The sequence below is a fragment of the Dermacentor variabilis genome, unplaced genomic scaffold, assembly GCF_050947875.1.
Source record: "Dermacentor variabilis isolate Ectoservices unplaced genomic scaffold, ASM5094787v1 scaffold_16, whole genome shotgun sequence".
Taxonomy (NCBI): domain Eukaryota; kingdom Metazoa; phylum Arthropoda; class Arachnida; order Ixodida; family Ixodidae; genus Dermacentor; species Dermacentor variabilis.
In genome coordinates this window covers 7,811,307-7,836,775 of record NW_027460324.1, presented here as the reverse complement: position 1 = coordinate 7,836,775, position 25,469 = coordinate 7,811,307, and the positions used below count along the sequence as shown (strand labels likewise).

The 25,469-nt window shown below is 45.5% G+C and overlaps 1 protein-coding gene across 3 annotated transcripts in view; it reads left to right on the top strand.

Moving 5' to 3' along the window:
* LOC142568069 (uncharacterized) overlaps window positions 1–25,469 on the top strand; it is a 368,896-nt gene that overhangs the window by 8,832 nt on the left and 334,595 nt on the right. For all 3 annotated transcript variants that reach the window (XM_075678155.1, XM_075678154.1, XM_075678153.1), the window contains exons 2-3: window positions 11,119–11,178; window positions 17,549–17,693. In XM_075678155.1, coding sequence (XP_075534270.1) covers window positions 11,119–11,178; window positions 17,549–17,693 — 205 coding nt within the window. The remainder of the gene's footprint in view (window positions 1–11,118; window positions 11,179–17,548; window positions 17,694–25,469) is intronic.

Sequence of the window (25,469 nt, the reverse complement as noted above, 5' to 3'; positions counted from 1 at the left end):
GGGACCCTCGTTATGTAATAAACGAAAAGAAAGGGGGTTAACCGGGGGGGTTTATTGTGGGTTGTTGACCAGTTGCCTTCACCTAAAAAAGATAACGCTCTCGTGACGCCTGTGGCAGAAAGGACGTTCCACGTCCACCGCCAAGGTCTGTCAGTGGTGGCGCTGGCTAACACTCCCATGGTTCTACTAGGACACATAAATACCCAAGAAAGTGGATGGGAAAACGGCGCCGCCGTAGCTCAATTGGTAGAGCATCGCACGGGAAACGCGAAGGTTGTGGATTCGGTTCCCATCTGCAGCAAGTTGTTTTTTCATCCACTTTAATTTCCATTAACTTATTGTTTCTTTATTTCATTTATTAAGCACAAGTAATTTCCCCTATGTTGTCCTTGGTGTCAGCGTTTGTTGGCTTCTTATGAGATGACAATATATATATATATATATATATATATATATATATATATATATATATATATATATATATATATATATATATATATATATATATATATATAGCCAATTACTATTACAATAAGTGAAATAGCCTGGAAATGCTTCTCTTATAAGTATATTTAACAGACAGGGACCTATTTATCATTCACACATGGTGAACCATGGGGGCCCGAAAAATGAGCTGAATTCGCATTTATCTCTTGCAACTATATAACATCTCAAGATGATACAGCAGCAAAAGGCAATGAGCGCACTCACAGTGGCCTCGGATCGCACCCACTAGCAGCAGTACAGTGTACAGGCGCCCAAATCTTTAACTGGCGTGCGCGAGTGGCGACTTTTCCGTGCGTCAGCGCCGTATGACGGGGCGAGGCTGGAAACAGCTTAGCAGACGATGGGCCCAGCTGAGCGCGCTTTGTCCGCATGCGCTTAGCGTCAGACTCTTTCCAGCCGCGCCCCGTCATACGGCGCTGACGAACGGAAAAGTCGCCGCTCGCGCACGCCAGTTAAAGGTTTGGGCGCTTGTACATAAAAAGGCACATTTGCTACAAATAATTTAAATGATTCAACAAATAATTGTACTTGCTGTTTAAGTCTACAAGATAAATGTATCACTAATTTAGGTAATAGTACTGTCGAGGTTATAGGCGACAATGTACAATCAACATAAATTACTTGCAATATTCACACATTAAAAAAGTGGTCTCTCCATCTCGGCCCTGCGACAGTGGACGTCCATCGAACCTGTTAAAAACCACCACTACAACTGCTGAGGGGGGTGTGCAATGCTTCAGTGCTGTATAATGCCCCTCCTCCTACCCTTCCCACACACTCAATTTCTACTAGATTTGATATCTATTGAGTTCACAGTTATTCCAGGGCAATGGGATAAATTGTTTATTCGCAAAACACATTCCTAAAGCTCCGAATAGCTTACATGCGTAACATACTAAAAATATCACAATTAGTTCTTTATTTTCGAAGTTTGCCTTCATATTGGTGATAATGCGCCTTTTATTTTTGACAAATATAAACAAAATGTATTTGGTTCATGGAGGACATCGCTGAAACAAGGACGGAAGGTGTTATGACACATGAAAATAAGGAAAGAAAAACAACTGTGTTGTGACGCGAAGCGCCAACTGCGCCAACTAATACAATGTGGTAACGCAATGCTGAATTCCCCGATCTCGTAAAAACTGCTCAAAACATGTTGACATAAACTGACGCCCATTGTCAGTCACAATGCTTTTCGGGTACCCTTCTCTCGCAAAAAGTTCCAAAAGCACTTTCACTACTGCCTGTGCAGTGATTGTGGACACAAATGCCACCTCGGGCCACTTGCTGTGGTAATCAATAATAGTGATTGCAAACCTGCACTCCGGAGGGGCTCGCTCCATCGGCCCAACGATGTCGATTCCCAGCTTTTCCCACGGCTTCTCAGGCCACTTTACTGGCTCCAATGGGGCCATTACAGTTTTTGCAGATTTATCTGATGCTTTGCAGATAGCACAATTCCTAACCAGCGATTCAACATCCCTGTCCATTCCGGGCCACCAGTACTGTTCCCTTAACCGTTGTTTGGTCCTTACAATGCCTGGATGCGATTCATGTGCCATCATGACCAGCCTGGAAGTGAGTGTCGATGGGGGAACGACTCGTTCCGCCCGAAACAGTAGCCCGTATATCACCGACAGCTCTTCTTTTATGCGAAAAAACAACCTTAATTTTCCAGCTAAACAGCCCTTTTCCGGCCATCTGGACGTAGCATGCTGCGCCAACTCATTTAGTAATGAATCCTCAGCTGTTTCTGCTTGCAACTCACTCTTAGTGATCATGCTGGAAACCACAGCAACTACTTCCTCCACCGGTTCGTCCTCTGCAGAGGTCAAAGGTAACCTAGAAAGTGCATCTGCAACAACATTGGTGTTCCCCTTAGTGTACTGCACAGTGAAGTTGTATCTCAAAAGTCTAGCACACCAGCGTTCAATACGCAGTGGGCGTCTTCCAACCCCATTTGTGGACAGCAGTGTCACCAAAGCCTGATGATCAGTTCATAAGACAAACCTGCGACCCCACAGATAAACGTGCCAATGTTCGCAAGCCCATAAACATGCCAGCGCCTCTCGTTCCCCGGTAGAGTACTTGCATTCTGTAGGAGTTAGTGTCCTCGAAGCGAATGCCACTGTATGTACTTCTCAGTCGATTGCCTGCTGTAGCACAGCTCCCAGTCCATATGCCGAGGCGTCAGTGGTCACTTGTACAGGCAAAGACTCATTGAACATAGCCACCACCCCGCATGATGACAGCATCTCCTTGATCCTGCAAAAGCTCTCCTCGGTGCTCTGATCCCGCACAAACTTCTGTCCTTTATGAAGAAGTCGTCGCAGCGGCTCCACCACCTCTGCATAATTGGGAAGAAAATGTGAGTAATAGCCTATGAGCCCAAGGAAAGACCGCAGGGAGACTACATCGGCAGGCGTTTATGCTTTAATCACAGCATCCACCTTTGACTTGAGTGGGGCAAGACCACTTGCACTCACACGATAACCCAAAAAGGAGAGTTCCTTGACAGCGAACAAGCATTTCTGATTTAGCTGCAGCCCCGCCTCAGCGATCCGATGCAGTACCTCGCGAAGGTTACGGTTGTGCTCGTTCTTAGTCTTTCCAAAGACTATGATGTCGTCAATATAAAACAACACGCCCTTGCAGCCTTTCAAGATTTATTGCATCATTCGCTGAAACGCGGCTGGTGCCGATGCGAGGCCAAAACACACTCTGCGGAACCTAAATAAGCCTTCGTGCGTAATAAACGTCGTTAATTCGTGACTCTCTTCGGCTAATTCCACTTGATGGTAGGCTGCAGCAAGATCCAGTTTCGAGAACCATGCTGCTCCGCTCAGCGCATGCAACAGTTCCTCCTTGTGCAGCAAAGGGAATCCATCAATGACTACTGCTTTGTTCGGCTCGCATAAATCGACGCATAGACAAATAGTTCCATCCTTCTTCTGCACAACCACTATAGGAGACACCCATTCTGCAGCACTGACCTTTTCTATAATGCCTGCATCCAATAATCTTGCCAGTTCAGCCGCTACCTTCTCTCGCAACGTCAGGGGCAAACGTCGAACCTTCGCTGCTACTGGTTTTACATCTGCACGCCGCTTCACAGAATGTACGAAGTTTTTCGCTAATCCCAACTTATCCAGCGAAAAGAAAGGAAAACTCGCATAATTCAGGAGGAAGCGACTGGGGGCTGACCGTGATTTGCAAACACTCCAGTGTAGAACCGATGATGTGCAACTGTAGCTGGTGGACCCCATCCAGTCCTAGTAATGCCATGCCTTGGGGAACGTGAAATCGAAGGCAAGCCGAGTTGTTCCCGCGTACAACTCTGGCTGTGAACCATCCCAAGACCGGAATTTTCTTCTGTGAAAAATCCCGCAGCGTCGCTGAAGCCGCAGTCAAAGGATAGCTGTTGGTGAACTTGGCTCGATAAACGTGGTCTGGCAAAATAGACACCGACGACCCAGTATCTACCAGCAACTGAAGTGGCTCGTTCTCAATAACGACGTCAACGACCAAGGTCCTTCGTTCCACTTGTCTGACCGCCAGCACAGTGAGCACGTCCTCCTCGCTAGCACCGTCGTTTCGGACCGTCCGCACGTCCCGCTCCGCCGACCTGCCACAGACCGCTCGAAAATGTCCCATTCTGTGGCAATGGGAGCAACATTGCCCCCGTGCTTTGCATTCCTGTGAATTAGCTAGGTGCCTTGTAGAGCCGCACCGGTAACACTTGCGCACCGGCGTCATTGCCGTGTCGCTGTCTGGGCTTCTGCCTTGTGATACATGCTGCGCTATGTCCGTTTGTGACGACCCTTGGTCATAGATCGCAGCCCCCTCCACTGCCTGCTCGTACATCTGTAGCATTTCCACTGCCTCTGCGAGCGTAAGTTGTGACCCCTTCACGAGCAATTTCTGTCGCAACTCAGTGCTCTGTACTCCGTCAACAACCCTGTCTCGTAGAGCCGCTTCCAAGAATTGCCCGAAGTCGCACGTCTTTGCTAACTGTCGGAGAGCACTGACGTACTCTCGTATCGGCTCATTCAGCAGTTGCTGACGTAACGTGAATCGATGTAGCTCGACCAGTACGTTGACGGTGCTTGAGAACTGCCGCTCCAATAGGCCCAACGCCTCCGTGTAACTATCCCCTTCACTTGCCTCCGTCCTGTCTTTTACTGCTGGTTTGCTTGTCTCCGGCCCGGCTTTTGTCGTGTTTGACGTTCGTGCTGCTCTGGGCCCAATGTGCGAAAAACACGGCGACCCTCGACCCCAAGACATTGCAGCAGAATGGCCTTTTTCCGTAGTGACGGTTGCGCTTCCATCCCCGTCGCTTCAAGAAAATTTGTGAAATCATCGCGCCACTGCTCCCGTGGAATTGTTGCATCTCCAGGAGTCTCCAGGAAAGGCGGTAATGGCGGTAGTCCGTACGCTGCCATCTCGTAGGTGACGCCCCTTGGAACAGCACGGAGCCAGGTAAGGGAAAACAGTTCGTCGCTAGCTCGCTAGCTTCGCCGACTGCGCCAGATTGTTGTGACGCGAAGCGCCAACTGATAAGACAAGACTATGCATTGGCGGGGAACCACGGAACTGACTTTATTCTGATGGCAATCGCTTATATACACTTGATATAATTGACAGCGCCCCCTATACACAACAGACGGCTTATTATTATTTACGCTTTTAACAGGACCAGGAACGTAAAAATTTTGTCTCGCATTGCAGTTACAATGGCCCCCCTCCACTTTCCACAAAATATGAGCCTGTTGTAAACTACAGCTATGTCAGGACACCGAGAAGCATAGTTGATACCGGCCATATCACACAGTCTAATGCATGAATAAGAAAATTTTTACAAAAGCTGTATTTGATCCAACCACTTCGCACAGGAAGTTTCCATTGAGCACCACCAATTTTCACTAAATTTGGTCTTGGCGGCTTTTATAGTGCTGCCAGAGCAGCGGGCTCAATTCTTCCGCTCTCGCTATAGAAATGCTCAAACACACTGGAGTGCTTGCTTACTTAATTTATTACGAAAGCCATCTATTTTGAACTTCACCTCCACATCACCCATTAATTTGTCCTTACAGTCACCAAACCTAACGAAGCTGCCTTCTTTAGTTTAGTGAAGATACCAGCCGAAACTAATATATCACGCATGACAAAGTAAGTTCAAAAAATGAGGGTTCAATGATTATTCGTAACGCTTCTGAATAACCCAGAAATATTACAACTATGCAACACATTCCATTTGAAATGCTGCCTATTCCTTCAAAGTATAAACTATCTTAAACTCTCTCGGAACAATAGCAGTAGTGTGATAATTTCGAACACTTGTTCACAATTTTTTGATGCTGTATTTGATGAACATGCATTTACCATCGCACCTAAACTTGGCGTATTGCTCCTCTTATGTTTGCACAATTTTATCTCAGTTGTTATTGTAATTAGGCAGACGCAGAAGTCCAAGTCTTACACTGCTTGTAAAACAGACTAATAAGGCTATGGACCACTTGCATACCTATTCTACTTGTAAATATGCATTTAACACACCCATTTGGAGCATTGCATACACCTTATCCGTACCATGCCCCTAATTTCCCCTAGAAATAAACAAGATGCCTTGTTTACCTCACCAAGAGCACCGGAGAAACAAACTGCGAATCTCGTAATATCTCCTTCGGTCACGGCATAAGATTTGCGAATGCAAGTTATTTTTGCCATTACTGTGTAGTGGTTATAATGAATAGATAGTGAACATTAGGCTTTGAGTAAATTGCACATTCTGCTTTCTTAAGGTCCCATTCCATTTCTCAGTGAAATGTATCCCTTCAAACGATCGCTTTCACAAAGGCATTGCCCTCTTTGACGTCCCTTCAAAGAGGGTAATGCCTTCGTGAAAGCAAAGTGGGGGGTTTAAGTAGTAATCGCAAAAGATTATTTCTTCCCTTATTGTAATGCTTGGGCCCAATAATTAACCATTGCAAGTAATTTGAGCGGATGATTCAATATATTTATTGAAAAAACGTAGCACGACTCACTTGACAATTAATGAATATTAGTTACTATATATTTACGATGGGTCACTATAAAATTCAGAGGCATTCTCTCGCCTTGACTTGCCTTCTATATGGTGTCTCCAGCAAATAGCTAATCTTCGAAAATATTTGCTTCTGTATGCATCTCGTTTTTATTTGTAGTTGAGAATGCCTCACTATAAGTTTTACGCATTTTTTCCAATATATCTTCTTTTTCTGTGCATTTTACTAACTCCTCCCTTCTGTTTTCTTTTTGAGTAAAATAAACACTACCCCTTATACTATTCAAGCTGGATTAAGTCGTTTTTTTTTATTTTTTAGCATGCTTACTAGACAGTGACACCATCAGATGACATGGTGTCAGCCCGTCTCTTGACATAAAGCAAAGTTCTGTGTCACTCAGGGAAAACCTTGAAAACTCAGGGAAGTTGGAAATGTCAACTTGGTAGACACCCTGATGCATTTCAGTGAGAAACTGCTACGTCTCACGACTCGGAATAACATGGAAAATAGCCTTTACTGAAAAAACGGCATCTCAATCTTAGCTGCAACAGGATGACGGCTACGTCCTGCTCCTCGGCCGAATTGGAATAATATTCTGTTAACATTTGATAGCTCCTTGATATCTTTGTGAGTGTTGACTGACGGGACCGTGCCCAGCAGCTAATTGAGTTACGGGTTCAATGACCCAACGAAACCGTCGCTATGCTCGCTGAGGACATGGCCCGCGTGTGTGAACCGCCTTTTCGAGGATCTGCTGACTAGATTTGTGCACCCAGGTGTTGTCAAGGAATGTCATTTATTGCTGGAAGTTGACTATGGATCTGCAGAGCCAGAAAGGTGATGAAGACATAGTCATTGGCAGCAAAACCTACTCTGTGGTTGAGACACTGAGCTACATTGAGAGAGAGCAGTTCTCTGCTGTACGTCTGTACTTAACGGCAGCATGCGATTACATTCCCCACAAATTCCCGCTAGAAGACATCAATCTCAAGATGGCTGAAGTTGCTCAGGTACAAGCTCTGGAAACTGCTGCATTAAACAGTGTATATAATTTTATTATGGCATTTCCTGTCATCCTACCCCAGCAAAGTGGCGAATCAAAAAGAGCTATCGACGGGCATGAAGCCGAGTTTGCCAATTTGCAAATATATCAGGTTCCAGCCGACATATTGAATGAGCCAAGGTGCGACGTGCGCTGGTCGCAGGTCGAAGTGTCGACGGATCACTCAGGTTCTACAGAATGTCAGTGGTTAGGCTGGGTATTCTCTCCATTCCCCAAAGCAATGCTGAGTGTGAGAGAATATTCAGCACTGTGAACAAAACTGAAATGGAGTTTCGCTCATCTGTGTGTTAGAAAACATGAAAGTCTGCTGATGGTCAAGGGGCACCAGAGTGGTACTTGCTTCGAGCAAACCTACACGGAGAAATTTCTGAAGCAGGCAAAGTCGGCAACAGCAAAATCATTGCAAAAATATATTGTGCCCCAGTGGAGGTTTTGCTCTTTACTCTCCAAGACACGATTTCACTTGCGGTTGTGAAAACGTAAGCTTGGCGCAAAAGGTAAATCCCTTAAAAAAAAAGTGCTGCACCCCCCTCCCTCCCCCTCCACTGTGATAGTTTTACGAATTTCCAAATCTTCAGGTTGACAGTATGTATGCCTTTGTAGACATGCGTGTCCTTTCCACCCTAGGCAGCTTTGAAGATGTAGTCAGTAACGATTACATCATCACATCGTCATAAATACGACTTATTCGTCAGTCGTCGCACCCGCTGGCGCATTACAACCAGTGTTGAGCGATTTCTGACTACTAGTGACATCGGAACGCTTGTCAAGTGTGCAGCTAGCACAGAGTGCACCTCGGTTACAGCTAACTGGAGCATATGTACTCTACCTCGTTGACATCTGTGGAGGGCAGTGGTGGCACTGCTATGTGGTCATTTGTTGTAAAGTAACAAATCAGCTGGCGGGGACAGCAAAGTCCTTCATTGCACTGGCAAATTCGTTGTAGTGGTCTTCGTTGTAAAGGCATTCACAATATGTATCAATCCTGTGTTACACAGGTCATTTAGCTGCAAACGCATTCCAGTGCATCTGCTTTCGCTGCACCAGCTTTCTGTCACTGGAATGCAAGACCAACTAGCCTAAGCAGTCCGTCCTTCTTTCCTTCCTTTTCATTCATGCGTGCTAATTTCAGCGCTGTTGCTTCTAATTGCACAGGGAGAACCTCGTAGCCTTTCTCTCATGCTGGGGGTGTAAAAGGTGCCACGCCTTCCACACTACCTCAGCATCACGTCAAAAGCAGCATGAATATATGGAATGTTATCTGGGAGAACAAGACTGCCTTGTATTGCTTGATGGGAAGCTTGGGGAACCGTACCAGCAATGATGGTGACATGTGTAGGCTACTTTGAACGTCCTGGTTCCTGAATACATTACCTGTGCTGCTGAACAATGTTGGTAAATGTGCCATTGCTGCAATTGCAACATGATAGCGTTAAGGAGCCCGTGTTGCAGAAAATCTGACGACGACATCGGACGTCGCTTCGGCAAAAGGATTTTCGAGCCGCACATACCCAGGCCGTTCATGTGACTCAATGAATTCACTGAAATTATTGAACTTCTCAAGCTAAAATACATAAAAAAAATTGTAAACTGGCTTGCACACAACCTACAGACATGATAGCTCTCGGATTGTAATTTGGATGTTGTGTGAAGCTTGAACCCCTTTTTCGGCATTTCTACAGTGCATAGGCCAGAGATGGCGTTGACCATGTGCACGCGCCGGCTAGCCAGTATCTTGAAGGCCATGGAGCGGCGCGCCCGGTTCCTTGCAATGCCTCCGACTGGCGCTCGCCTCCGCCGCATCGCAGCTCCCGCAAGACGCCGCATTTCGACCAGAAAGCCCGCCTTCGTGCATAGCATTCGCCGCGAGCATTTTTCGGTAAACAGTATGGTTACATACGCTGCAGTTGTCAGGAAACGTGTGAAGCAGTCACGTGCAATGGCGTTCCATCTTAACCCTTTCAGGGTCAGTGACTTAAATATATGTCACCGTGAACAAGTCCAAAATGGTCGATGCGGTATATTTACGGCGCCGTCTGTACGTTTAAAAAGTGCGCCAGTTTTCTAACTTTTTTTTTGTCTGGCATGTGCTTCCACCATGCGGCAATACAGGAAATTTTTTTCTCGCATTTCCCTCTCTAGATTTTCGTTGCATGGTTTGTTTGTTCCAGCACGTCTACTACCACTTGCGTGTTGGCATGTGCGTGGGCACGCGGCGGTTTGGGTTTTGTTCCGCTGGCACTTTCAGCTTCTGGCACTCTCAAAACTGACGGCTATCTTGTTACCAATCACTCAAAGGGTGACCGCCTGTTACTCGCTCGTTTATTGCTCACAGGGGTGCATATATGAAAGATGCCGCCGTGCATGCATTTCCTTTTTTGGAGACTCGCGAAAACTAATCGCCTCTGGTTCACGATAAGATAAAGGATTAGTGGAAGTTTGTCACACATTTTGCTTTTCTGACAGGCACACAACGACACAGTTTTCTTTAGTGCGCTCACCTACGTAGTTCGATTACGTTATGGACGTAAATATTAGTGTAAAAGGGGGTGCATTTGAGACTTGTGAAATATTCTCGTGTGCGCATTTTTATAAGCCTTTGTTCTATATGTATGTATTACAATGCATAACTTTTTAAAATTATAAGTTCATTTCCTATATTTATGGTTGTTATTCATGAATAAACAATACATATATACCAATGTGAAATATATTTTTCTCACTTTACGGTCACCGTAAAAAAAATACGGTATTTTTATTTGAAGTAGGTCCCTCTGATGAATTTAAATCTGCAATAAAAATAATCGACCATGGGTGGTCACATATGGCAAAAAAAGTCAATCCTGAAAGGATTAAGGCGAAGCTTAAGCGTCCTGCAAATTTTTTCTCACGCCATTTTGAGTGCTATCTCCCTTCAGACTTTGTTGCTTTTGAGAAATCTTCAAGATGTCCTTGCGTGCTGGGCTTTGCTATAGCCCGACAGTTGATTCACTGCCAAATAGAAAATGTCCTTACTGGTCATGTTATTTGTTGTCATGTGCAAGAGCTCGAAATCATATCCAGCTAAATAGATGCTTTCAGATAGGTTGCTGCAAAATGTTTCTGAATGTATTTAGTAACTGGCTACTGGAAAAGTGAATCAAGTGGTTGAAATTAATCTGAAACCCTTTGACAGCACCTTTAATCGTTGCTGCGTTGCTTTAGGTCTTTAAGCCCAAATGCATTAGCCTTCATTCAATGAATAAATCCAAAAGGCAATCACTCAGTTGATCAATCAACAAGTGCAGCTTGTGGTAAGAATCACATGTTTTGGTAATCCAGGAGACTACCTGTCTGCTCTACCAGTGGTCATAAGGACAAGCATGCCTTAAATGTCAATGTGAATCACGACAGGTTGAAGCAAACTTTGCTCCTGTGTTTGAGTGCCCTCAACATATCTTAAGACATGTTTGCAGGATGCTTAGCCTGGCGTGTGAATTTAATTCTTTCTCTTATTTGCAGGGCGTTTGAGGAGGAGCTTAGAACCACATCTGGGGTCAGCCTGCTGGATGTATACCACAGGTAACATTGAGCAGCATTTCAGCTCCATTTCAGCCAGTACTTTGTAAAGATTCGGCTGTAATAATAGAGATGTGCTTCTGACTACATCGGTGCAAAATTCATTGCAAGTGTTGAACAGAGTGAATTGTGTTAGTGTTGAACACAGGGAAAAAGCTTTGATGTGTACATGTGGGATTTTTTGTTTGTTTTTGCTAAAAAAAAGGAAATATTGCTTGACGCCATCAGATTTGTTGGTTTGCTAGCAACACAAAAGTGCTTCATTAGGTAACAGGAGGGGGCAGTGCACAAAGGAGATAACACCAACGCTACACTTACAACAAATTTTTATTTCGAAAGGTGTAGCTACACCAGTGCATCAGAAAAGCACTTCACGTCACTGCAGAAAACTAACAGACAAAACATGCTTGTACTTTCAGTTCAAGTTACGCGTCAATGTTCATGCAAGCCTTCAGAAAAAGATACAGGTGTCCTTAGATTTGGTGATAGGAAAAGCCTCGATAACCTCCCTAGTTAGCCGATCCTTGTGGCGCAGAAATAGTGTAGTGCCACTGAGTAACGGCAGGCAGCTGCACTAAGTTAGTGCATATTGTTAAGAATGTAACCAGCCATTGCGACGTGGAAGTTTTTTTTTTTTATGCACTAAACAAGCTTGCAGAGTTCTGTGCTAAGCTGGGCTGTAAGCTGTCAAAAAAGCCAGATCAATATGATGGGAAATGCAGTACCCAAGCATGTGGCTTCACTGGCTGAATGTGGTGTTTGTGAGGTTTATTGTTTGTCTAATGTGTGATCTGATGTACATATGCCAGACTGGTCATTTTGTAAATCCGCAATTGTTGGAACACAAGTGGTTACTTCAGAATAATATGCATTCACATTTGAGAGGCCATTGTTGAAATTATACCTATTTAACCCTCTATAGTCGTTTATAAAGCCATATCGCACATTTAGGTGCCACGCAGGAAAAGGGCTGAGGTAAATGAATTCATGTTAAGTGATTTACTTCAGAAAATTTATTTATTCTTGAGGTTCTCACCAGTACTTTGAGCGCTACCAGTACGGCAGCGCTCAAAGCGCTGGGTGGAGTCGTGATCCTCTAAAGTGCTTTCACCTGAGCACCTATGCTGACCATCTCGAGGTGAAATATATTAATCCAGTGAACTGGCGTGGAAATTCGTCTAAACAGTGCACGTGCAGAAAATGCACTGTCCTGTTGGTGATTCAGTCCACAAATCGTGCAATAGAGGAAGGAAAAAGAAAGTGCTGCTCATGTCTGGAGACATTACGAAGTGCACTTATTACTTGGAAAGTTCTCAAGAGCTGGCACTGCTAATCCAAATAACCGGCGAATGCGAGCGCACCTGGGCCCCTATTCTTAAACGTTCGGCTTCCGCGAAACTATCGCCTTGGCCACGCCTCTGCCAAAGGCGCATGCTGACTGGCGGTTTGAGCAACACCGGAAAATAAACAGCGCCATCTAGTATTTCCGGCCTACGTCATTTTATCGTCATGTTGTCGATGGGTGCTCTCGACTTATATTAAATAAACGAACACGTCTTTTGGCGTTCGGTTGGTGGTGGAGTCTTACATGCGTTGTTTCATGGTGATATTTGTTGATTCATTTAAAACAAAACATTTCACACTTCAATTTATTTTACCCAAAGCGGTGGTAACCAACCGTAGTCAATACGCAGAACCCGTACTGCGGCCACTACACTCGAAAACAACACACCCGAGCCGCTCTGCACTCGCACGGTGCGCTCTCTCATGCAATGTGAAGCATTCGACAGCATGTATTGGTAGTGCACGTTGACGTCACAGGTAAGCAGTTGCTTGATTTATTGAATGTGACTATCGCGGAAGGTGAACATTTCAGAATACGGCCCCTGTTTTGCACGCTACCCGTTATCTAATCGGAAGGGACATTTTTGCATGTCAGGAGTGAGGCTACATATTTTGGAATAATCAATTGCTAGTGCAGTGTTTGTATCTCCTTTGAGAGTTCTATGTGCATGGCCCCCTTCTATTCAGCATGAACATATACCATTAGCCCAATTATCAACTTTACTGCCTCATTAGGGATATAGCATTCATTTTTCTTCATTTTTCAGAGGTCAAGTGGAGTGGAGTTTATTCAAGTAATGTATTTATGTTTCACCAAATAATTAGGCTGTAATGTCTCCTTGAAATTAAATTCTGAGCATTTAGTGAGTCAGTTCTGAGCATCTAATAAAACGTCAGCAGTGTATATTGCTCCAAGAGAAGCTTGGTGTTCATTGAACAAACTGGGAACAATCAAGAGTCTGCAGGTGCCATTCATTAAGTGCAGCCCTTGATTATACGTTACAACTAGTTGCTGACATCTTCGGCAGTGATCAGCTATACTGGTCTGACTGGAAGGTGCCCAAGTGATAGGCTGAGAAGCAACAGCAGGGCCAGCACATCTTGTTCATCATATTTGAAGATCTTAGTATCACCCACTTTTTGGTTGCGTTCGAGTCTTATGTAGGTTTAAGTTGGAGCCTAACAGATTGGTCTTTGAGGCTTTCTTACATCAAAAACAAAGGTGATAACTGCACTAGCACTACTTCTGTAGGTATCACACAGAAGGAAATGTATGCAAGTCAGAATACAAGTGGCATGCATGCATGGTAAAAATGAGCATGTTTTTGCCTGGTCTTCAATAGATTTCAGTTGTAGCTCCGTGTTTATGGTGTCTTACGTCCCTTTGTGTCCTGCTTCCTTGTGCTGGTAACATGAATCACCTGGTGCTGCCACTCGAGTGTAATCAAATCTCTCGTAATAAATGATAGAAATCAGAGGAAATGTTGCTAAAGGGACACTAAAGCTGAATGTTCAGCTTGATTTGCAAATTGCAATTCTGAAATGCCAGAGAGGTCGGCCATGTTGTGAACATAGTTTTTTCAAATAAGAAAAAAAAAAAACCCTTTCTAAGATATATGTCATTCTAAGCAACCCATACATCAGACAGTGAACCTGTAGTACTTGTTTACACAGTACTGTATGCGAGTTCTCATTCCCTACAGACGGGGCTCCATGTTCTTAATAGTATTGTGGGAGCACTAACAGACACGGGGGTCAGTTCTGTGTCACGGAGCACACCTGTGAAAGTGGTGAGATGCGGTGCATTTGCGTGTCCTGTCTGAATCTGGTCTGCTAGGCTATTCCATTCAGCACAGCATTGCCCCTGCTGCTTATGAGCTATCTTTTGTAACAGCTTATTGTGACCATGGCGTGCACACAAGATCCACGGAATATGGCAGTTAAGTTATGTGGCACTTGTGCAAGAGCATAAGTGTACATGCATTTGTGCTAGCGTTGGAACTGTATAAGTGGCAGGGGTTACGTTGAGCGCAATGCAATTGCCCAGCAGATGATGCTCGGACAGGAGGATGCTCTGTGTGCTCGTGCCTACCCTCATTACTTTTGCAGATGCGCTCCGTGACACTGCGTCGACCGTAGTGTCTGTCAACGCTCCTGCATGATTAGTACTAAAATTTGGAGAGCTGTTACTTCTATCATCATCATCATCATCAGCCTGGTTACGCCCACTGCAGGGCAAAGGCCTCTCCCATACTTCTCCAACTACGCCGGTCATGTACTATAATTGTGGCCATGTTGTCCCTGCAAACTTCTTAATCTCATCCGCCCACCTAACTTTCTGCCGCCCCCTGCTACGCTTCCTGTCGCCCCCTACGCTTCCAGTCCGTAACCCTTAATGACCGTTGGTTATCTTCTCTCCTCATTACATGTCGTGCCCATGCCCATTTCTTTTTCTTGATTTCAACTAAGATGTCATTAACTTGCGTTTGTTCCCTTACCCAATCTGCTCTTTTCTTATCCCTTAACGTTACACCCATCATTCCTCTTTCCATAGCTCGTTGCGTTGTCCTCAATTTAAGTAGAGCCCTTTTCGTGTTACTTCTATACTTTCCATTAAATCAGACATATGTTACTGCATGCTGCGCTTGCTATACCAGCATCTGCCTGCACATTCTCATGGCCTATTAGGGGAGCATTGTTGGCATGATAGCTCATTGATGCCGGTCTCTGATTGCATGTTACCACTGAAGCCTGGTCGGGCTTCAGCTGCATTTGTTCGTTTATTGAAATTGGATACTGACAAACCCACTGCATTCCGCATGGGAACCCTTGTGGAACTCCCCTTTAGATTCACTGTAAAGAATGAAAAATGTAGGACAAGTTTAGATGGCCACTAGTTATTGAGATATCTTGAGATTTGTACAGCATTTGCTCAGGACTGTTTCATAGCTTATTGACGATGAAGCGTTACCTTGAACTCTGTAGTTACCAAAGATTCAACCTAGCAAGTATGGAGAACTTTCATTGAACATTTATTTTATGGACAGAACATGAAAACATGTTGAATTCGATGTTGTGCTGACATATAGTACCTGTATGACATAGGACATTGTCACGAGCTCTTGCAACAGAGTTCAGAAAAAGCGTGAATGACTATGGAGACAGAAGGAAGGGAAAGGACTTTTGGCTGGCTGTCTCTGTCCTGTTCCCAGAGAACGCCAACCATCCAGAGTCATCTGCCGTGTATCTTTTAAGTAAATGCCTCATGCATAACAATACATAACCTAATGGCTGAACCTCTCAAGAAAGAGAAGCTGCGCTTCCTTTTCTCTGCTAATCACCAACCTTATCCATCAAGCGAAAAAAAAAAAAAAAATTCAGAGTTCTTATGTCCCCAAAACTGCACAGTCTGTTATGGGGGACGCTGACGTTCAGGGCTCCAGATCTCTTTTGGTCAACTGGGTTTCTTTAACATGAACCTAGGTTCATTTGCCCGAGTGTTTTTGCATTTTGTCGCCTTCAGAATGGGGCCGTGTGCTCTTACTCTTCACTGTCCTTTTATGTAGTGCCTTGCAAGCTCCATTGTAAAGTTACAAGCTAGTAGCAGCTTAGGGCTCCCATTGAATGCTGCCCATACTAGTGCTTTGAGATATACAAGCTTGACCTGTCTCTTTTAATAAGCTTATGATCATGCAGTGATAGAGCCTTGCACAAGTTCATATTTTTCGACGTGTGTCATTAATGTCTAATATTTTAGCGTACAGTTAGTTCCACCCTGAGTGCACCGTTGTGTTTCATTTGTCATTTCTTTTCCCTTTCTTGTCAGGATCACTGTGGCATTAGTATAGCAATGTACAGTACAGTTAAACCTTGTTATTTCTGAAAATGGGATAATTTGGACTCGCCTTCTGGTCCTGGCAGGCGTATTCATTATTTAATGCAATAACTCTAGATTCGTACGTATTTGGCCGCACATCGGTTAATTCGGAGAGTGTGCCTTCGGGGAGTGTCACAAAAAAGCAAAGACGGCTAACGTCCAACCGAAACGAAGCCACAGCGTACGCATTGCCATGGTCATCAGCGAAAATTGTATATGAATTCATCCCTATTTGTGCTTTTAAAGCCTTTATTTTTGCGTTTGATGCCATGCATAATAATGCATTGGCCGCATGCCTTCATAAATGCGTAGTCGCCATCCATGATTGTGTTGATAACGGCCACGGCAAACATAGTTTCGTTTCAACACAAAGCAAACCTGTCAAGGATGAAGTGCACTGGCTATGTTGCTTTGGATGGACAATCTGTTGGTGATCAGCTCATTGGCATAAAAATAATCGGGATGTGCCCACAGCAATGAAAACAATGTTTCAGATGAAGGCTCGCGCCGCAGCCGCACTGCGAAGGAAGTTGCGAGACCTTTGCCGCTGTGAGCGCTAATCAGATGAGATCATGAAAATTGCAGCTTCTGCATTGCTTTTGTGCAAAATAGAAACAGGATTTGCATATTCATTCATTAAATAAGCGTTGAGATAGTAAGGATTTGTTTATTGTTTTCTTGATACCCTCAATAATTTAAATTAGGTTAATTCTGACATTTTTTTCGGTTTCATGAAATCTGAATTAGCAATGTTTTACTGTATGCCATTTTCCCCCTACTTTCTTTATTACCTGGTATAGCTGCCAGGAATGTGCACTTTGATATACATACCTTCTGTTCTATAAGCCTGTGCAAAGTGAAAAAAATTTAACTTGAGTCTCCCACTACGATGTGCCTCTAATCAGATTGTGATTTTGGCATGTAAAACGCCAGAATTTAATTTTTTTAGGATTGCAGTCCAGCCCCATGATATAATGAATGCAGATACTATAACAAAGTATAAAACATGACTAAGTAGATCTAAAGCTTTTGCTGGTGTTACTCATGTTTTGCTGAGATTCGCCAGATGTGATGTGACTTAATAACAAGGTTTACTTGTGCTTCAATGTAAACAGTAAATAATAAGTACTCCATATCGTGCTTGTTCGCCAGGTATGTGCTGTGGGTGGAGCAGCACCATGTGACGGGTGGACATGGTGTCAACCTGCGGCAGCTGCTTGAGCAGGCCATTGTGCAGTTCAAGACAAACACCGAGCTCTTCAACGACGAACGCTACGTTGACATTTGGATACGCTATGTGGGTGCTCCTCTGGGATCATTTTGTAACCGCTTCATTATCAGCTCTTTTATTTACAGTTGGATTCTTTTGCTTTGTTTTCATGAGAGGCAGTGTTTAACTGGTATTGTTTGCATTCAATAGTATTAGCATACTTTGCTGTTGGTTTGATTTTATGATGGAAGATAGGAAGGGGGACACATTAACATGTATGGTAAGTGGCTGAGTTTATCCCTTGCTGCTTTTGCCATCAGGTTTCATTTGTACTTTTTTTTTTGTGATGGCACATGTGGCCTTCAGATGAAGTGAACTGCATTGGATTGTGCTCATGCTTGAGTTGAACGTTGCTTGTTATTTCTCTTTGGTGGTTGGAACCGAGACCACACACAGACCATGTTGATGACCCTAGGGGTAATGTTTGGGTTCACAGGCTATAAGTTTCAATCATCGCAAGTGCCGTCCATGCACCTTGTTGTCAGAACAAAGACAGCCCATGTGCAGGCACAAATTTTCTGAATGCCAACTATGCGAGCCAAATTGGTCAGCATGTACTTTGGATTTATACTGTTTGGGTAAGGTTTAGCTAGAAAAAAATTTTGCTTCTGAAGTCGACCGTCATCAGTTGAAGTCACAGCTACTAGATCACCATTCACAGCTTCAAGGAGAAGGATCAAACTCTGCACTGATGCAGGTGACTGCTGTGTAATTGCTATACTGCAAGGACAAGTGATGGAATGTGGATCCGCTCAATTGCATGGAGTCAAGCGAGTGCTATATAGCCAGTGTGGAAAATTTTGCGCACACTAAACGAAGACAAGAAAAGGACACAACGACCAGCATAGTACTGACAGCTGAGCTTTGTTCCTAGAACATCTCGTATATACACCCTCAAGAACCATCTCATGATCACTGTGCATGAGCAACAGAGCATCCATTCCACATAACATTCAGAAACGCAGCATAATTGACACACTATCTTCTATTGTTGAGCAAGTTAATTTCGCTGTCATTCAAAGTGATAGACGAATGGCTAACACATGCTCCTTGCAGTCTTGATATGTGCCAAGCTTCTACAATTTCTCTCGTTGCCCGATTAGGATTAACATGCAAAATAGCAGTTTGGTAAAAAAATGACTTACATGGGCTCAATGAGCATTGAGTGCAGTGCATTGCAAAATGTGTGTAGCGCCTTCCACTCAAGCTGGCCAGGCATTCCCTTAAGGGGGGACGCGGGCCTCAATATAGCAAAAAATAATAAAAAATTTCAGAAACCCGATTTCTAAGTCTTTATAGTCCAAATTATGCTCTGGCAAAATATAGCTGAATTCCGTCAACAAATGCTAAAAAACAATAATTTTAAAGCATGGGAAGACGAAAATTAACGCCCAAATTTGGAAATTTGGCCTGACTTCAAGCCACTGTACCTCCGCACGACGACAACCGATTGGCGCCATTTTGGTCTTGTTACAAAGCTGCTTCCTAGCGTTTGAATTTGGCGCGCTTCAAGCCAACCTACAGCATGTAGAGCTGCTGCAGTCGGCACCTTTTGAAAAGTCGCGAGGAGGACGCTGATTGGGTGTAGTGCGCGCGATGTCACCACGCAGAGAGATGAAATTCTTATAGGAGGGGATAAAAATGTGGGGTGAAGTGCAGCAAAGTAATATCGCGCGGAGAAGTGCAGCCCTCCGATTGGCGATGACACGCGCCTCCTCTCCTGGCCTCCCCGGCGCAGCCAGGCCTCATAGTTTGAAGTGTCTGCTACTGCTCGCTCTGCCATCCTAGATGCGCGTTTCCCTTTGTTGTCGCGAGCTTTTTCTTGTTGCCGTGGGTTTACCCGCGTTGCAGAATTTGTTTTGTTTCACGTGCTTCGATGGCCCGCGATGCCTGTTTAAAGTAAGCTCGCAGAAAGCGTGCAGCAAAAAGAAATGCGTTTGGACGAAGAACATCGCGTCGGTGAAAATCGAAACTTTGGTGGTGCTGCCGGCTGTTTCTTCTGCGGTCAGTACGGCTGGGTCATGTTCAACAACGTTGACTTCGGTGCCATCACTAGCTCATTTGCCCCGCTTGATGCTGCAGGAGCAAGCTCGTGCACTGAGTGCATTAACAATGACGTGCCCGGGCTAAGTTTGCGCACGGAGCGCATGGACACTGTGCTTTACACTGAGGAGGAGTGTGCAGAGCGCGAAGAACATGAAAAAAAATGTGAAATCTTCCTTGGCAGAGATTTCGGCAACTTCGTGAAAGTTCAACCTGCTAGACGTCATGGTGAGTGACGACAACGATTGCGGAATGGAATTAGTCATCGTTGACACGAAAGCGATGCAAAAATTTTTTGCTACTGCTATGTGTACCAAGTTCGGAACGGTCAGTCTATAGTTCTCTAAGTGCAGCAAAAGCCACTACGACCTGGCAGTAAAGCTGGCGCTCGTGTGCTCTGGTTGTGACTTCGCCAAGCGCCATTTTTCGTTACGAGTCGATGGCCCATTCGCGATCACGCCTTTTGAGATAAACGTAAGGGCCGTGAAAGGTATCCAGAGCATAGGAAAGGGAGTGACTGCGCTTGCAGACTTCTGTGCCACCCTGAACCTCTCCCACTGTGACCTTCATCATAAAACCTTCAGGGGACATATGGACACCATGGTGGTAGCTGCCAAGTAGCTGCTACAGCCACAGAAATGGAAAGTGTAGAGGTGGTGAAGACCCTCTACAAGGACTTCCTCAGTCCGGTTGGGAATGTTGACATTATTTTTGACGGCACGTGGAAGACTCGTGGACACAAATCAAACATTGCTGTTGGGTGCATCATTCAACTGTACATGAGCCTGGTGTTAGACCACGTTGTGTTGTCTAGGTACTGCCGTGACTGCCCGGGAGCAGCTGACCCAAGTGATGATGGCTGTGGTGACTAGGCAGTCAACCACAAGTGCCTAAAAAATATAGACTGCAATGCCAGACGTATGGAGGTTGAGGCCGCCCTGATTCTGTTCAGGCGCTCTCTAGAAAAGAATGGGCTGTGCTACACAATCACCCTTTCAGATGGCGAAAGCTGCACATTCCATGCTTCGAAAGAAAAGGGTGTATATGGATGTATTGACATAGAGAAAAAAGGACTGCATCGACCATGTTCACAAGAGAATGGGGACTGCTTTTTGCACCTTGCAGAAGAAAAAGAAAGCGCAAGGGGAGTCTCTTGGGGTGGGAAGGGAAGGCTCACCCAAGACAAGGTCAAGAAAATCGCAGCATATTATGGATACGCTCTGAGGAGCCACAAGCATGACGTCCCAGCCATGCAGAAGGCAGTGAATACCACGCTGTTCCATATGACATCCACAGGAGGTGATGCCCCAGACCACAGTCACTGTCCAGAAGGTTCCAGTTCATGATGCTTTTATAACCGTGCACATGCCAGCCTTGAAAAGCCACCACCCCACAAAAGTTCACTGCCAGTCTCTGTCCATACTTCTCTGGAGCCACCCCGCAGGGGCGTCTGCGTCAGCAGGCGTTTGGTGTGTTGCGACACCACGTACCCGAGCACACGAAGGTTGGCCCCTCCCGCATGTAGCCGTGCGCAGCCTAGCCGTGTCCGGGGAAAGGGGGATCCTGGGGGTTGAGCCGATGCCGGGTGTTTGGACCTTTAAGGCCCCTCGGCGGAGGCAACACACCTCTTTGGCCTCTGCTTCACGTAGACGGCACCCCCGGACTGACCCACCCGGGGGAAATCGGCAGTCGCCTTTTCCTGTCCTCCTCTCCAATCTTCGTCTTTCTCTCTCGCCTTTTTCATCTTTCCTGTCTTCTCATCACTTCTCCTCACTTCCTAGTTTCCCGGCGGCAAGGGTTAACCTTGTGTAGCTAGCCAGCCTTGGTTATGCTGTATTTGGTTATAGCAGCGATGTACGGCTGGCGTTGGCAGGGTTTCTCTAGAAGGAACTCCTGTCACGTCCCCCTGTTGGGCTCCATGGTGGGTGGTCGGCATCGCGGCCGAAAACCCTACTGTACTTATGGAAAATGCTTTTCCTAAACTCCCTGATCGCCCTCGCAAACGAGGGCGCACCGAAGATCGCTGTTTTTCGGACGACAAGTCCAGAACTTTCCTAGATATCATGTGATTCACTCAGAAAACCCAGACAAACTAGTGCGTAACATTTCACCGTTCCTTGTTTCGAAGTCTTTGGAAGTTTTTGGAACAAGATATAAGGCGTCAAGAAGGACAAGTGGTGATCTTCTCTTGGAGCTCCACGATAAGAAGCAGTACGAGAAACTGCCGAAACTTGTCTCATTTGGGGAGACCCAAATAACAGTAACTCCGCACCGTACCATGAACACCACCCGCGGCGTTGTCTCGGACGATGACATGCTAGAGCACACTGAAAATGAACTCTTGGAGGGCTTCAGTGAACAGAATGTAATAAATGTTAAGCGAATTAAGATGAGGCGAGATGGTAAAGAGATCGAGACTAAACACCTGATACTCACTTTCGGTTCAAGTGTCCTCCCCGAGTCCATGGAGGCCGGTTATATCAAACTTCGTGTCAGGCCATACGTGCCCAATCCTCTTAGATGCTTTAAGTGCCAAAGGTTCGGCCACAGTTCACAGAACTGTCGAGGCCGGCTGACATGTGCCAAGTGCAGTGACAAAGAACATTCTTCCGAAACGTGCCAGAACACTCCACATTGTGTCAACTGTGAGGCGAGCATCTCGCGGTCCTGCCCGTCCTGGAAAGAGAAAAAAGAGATTGTGATAGTCAGAGTCAAAGAAAAAATATCTTTCAAAGAGGCACGTAGGCGGGTGTCATACCTGTCTAAGAGCAGCTTTGCCGATGTGGCGCGTAAGGAGGCAGCGTCACAACGGCCTCCGGCGGCTGTCCGACCCACAGGCAGTGAGTCGGCAGTTACGCCATCTGCCACCGCGGCGGTTGCAGCTAGCGCTGCTCCGTCAACACAGCAGAGGGACCATCGACCCCGAAGATGGGCGCTGCTGAGGCTGCCCCAACATCCCGGCCCCCTCCAGCGCTGGCAACAGCCGGCGCAGCCAAATCCCGCAGGGTGCCCCATCGACCTCCGGGCTGGTGGGTGCAGGGGTCTTGTCTTCCAAGGCAGGACTCTCTCTGGTAACTTCTTGCTCGCAAGAGCACGTGTCCGGCGCCTCAAGAGGCAATGGACACTACACTTGTCCTCAAGGCGCACCAAACTCCTAAGGAGCTGCGAGGCTCCCTCGAACGCTCCAGAAAGGGCAGAACCCCCGTTACAGAGCCTCGAAAGAGCTCTGTAACCTAAGGCATCACCTCCCTTTCCGTACACACAGCACTTATTTACTTTCAACATGGATACACAAATCATTCAATGGAATGTTGGAGGTCTTCTTAGGAACTTTGATGATGTGCAAGAGATTATAGACAAACACAATCCAAAAGTGCTGTGTCTACAGGAAACACACCTAAAATCACAACACACAAACTTTCTCCGACAGCATGTTACTTTTCGCAAAGATCGCGATGATGCAATCACATCATCGGGAGGTGTTGCAATTGTAATCCAAAAGAGCATAGCATGTCAACATTTACAGCTACGAACGGCCTTATGAGAACAAAGAAAAACTGCGCAAAAAAAGGACAAAACAGAGAAAGAACCACACGACACAGGCGCAGATTAACAACTGATTTAATGCTCCAATGCCACCTTCCTACAAACAACAGAACGCATGCGCACCAACCGCAAAGACCAATGCCGCTATCATGTAGTCAAGCCTAGAAACGCCAACTCCTTGCGGTACAAATGTATGGAAGCCTCGCTAACACATTTATCCGGTCCTAATCTCGCGATTTCTAAAGCTTCGATTGCTTCACGCTCTTTCTTATCACTTGCGCGTCCGACAATCTTAGTCCTGCCGAAAAGTGGAGTACAACCATTGCCGTCATGCCTGCAGGTCTTGCAATGCTTAGGAAGATGCTGTCCTCTAGAATCATCTAGTGAATTGGCATGTTCTAATAATCTAATATTAACCCCTTCACCGTTTTTTTTATATCAACGAATTTCTCCACAAAACTGCTTATTTTTTTTATTCCTGATTTCGATTATTATTGCAATAAAAAGCATGTATTCGATCTTAAAAAAATATTTAAAGCAAACACGAAGTCAAAGTAGCATATTCAAGTTTATTGTTTCTCAGAAAAAAGAAAAGGAACTTTCTGCTGGTAATGAACAATAAAAATTAAAGAATGACCACAGCCACCGATTTCTTAACTCTTTCACTGAGTTGTGGTGACAAAAAGTTGATTGCTTCACCGAGGAAGCATTGGGACGGTGTGGTAAATCTCAAAACAAGGTCGCTGATACTGGAATTATCAGCAAAGTGCAGCATCCGCATCAGGAGCTGAAACCGGTTGCCACTCATCACCTCTCCGAAAATAGGTGTGAATAAGAGCTTGTTCCTGGACCAATACCAATCCTGTCGTGGCTTCTGCACAATTCCTTGCAACAGCAAGAGACCAAGAAACACCCACATCTCCTCCTCAGTCACCGGCACCCATTTTTTGACGCGGCTATGCTCACACGGACCGCAGCCCTTCACCTTCTCAGCAGCATTGCGGTTAGTTTCTTCGACCACCATTGAAATGAGTTCATCATCGAGGAAACGCTGAATATATTCAAGCAAGTCACCAGGCGAGCTTATAGTGAACGTCTTACCGGGAACTGCCAGAAAAGGAAACCGAGGAGGTCGTGTAGGAATGTTCGTGACGTCGATCTTCATCCACTGACGCGCGCTCGCATAGTTCGCTTCCGAGCAATCATCTTCTTCATCAGAAGAGCTGCTGAGTACAACATCATCACTGTCATCCTCGCTCCCTGAAACAATGTACACATCAGTGTCTGAATCACCATCGTCTGACGAAGATGACGACGAAGAAAAGCGCCGTTTCCGAGAAGACGGGCCAGCAATACACGTGTCGCCTCCACTGGATGCCATTTTAAAACCAAGGTTGCCCTACGAAAAAAAAAGTTTACGCGGTTGAAGAAAAAGAAATTAAGCGGTCAGTGCTGCCATCTGTCGAGTAAAAATGCAAGCTACGCCACAAACGTGCGCCGCTCGTCCGAAACGCTGGAGGGAAGAACGTATTCAGCGCGGACGAGCTACACTCGTCCAAAACGGTTTGGGGACGGCCTGGCAAGAACGAGCACAGCTCGTCCAAAACGGTTAAGGGGTTAATGCAGCGGCTTGTTTGTCCAACGTACACGTTGCCACAACTCAGCGGAATCTCATAGATGGCATTCGCTCTACAAGGCACAAACTTTTTCCTGTGGTTAGTGCTTCACTCGATTTTCTTTTTCCTATCAGGTCTAGCTAAATTGCACAGACTGGACAGCTTACAAGGTGCCGAAAAGAGAACCTGTATGCCGAATTTACCCGCGACCCTCTTCAGGCCGTGCGAGACCCTGTGGACATAGGGCATAACTTCATACTTCCTCCTCTCCTGTGGATCCGCCCCACGAGGCTTTGAACTTGGTCGGAAGGACTTCAACAGGGACTCGGCAACAGCCCGAAGAAGGGCCAACGGAAAACCGGCCGACCGAAGGCGATCAGCTTGGGCATCAAAACTAGACTGAACCTTGTGTGGACAGGACTTCACTAACGAATCCCTGAGGCACGTTGACGCAATCCCCCTCTTGACCAGCTTCGAATGGCTCGAGTTGAAGGGTAGAAGTGCTTTTTTCGACCTAGGCATGTACGCCTAGCAGAGGTGGTCAGGATCGTTAAAAAATAATTTTAAGTCTAAGAATTGCAAGCAAGAGTTTTCAGGA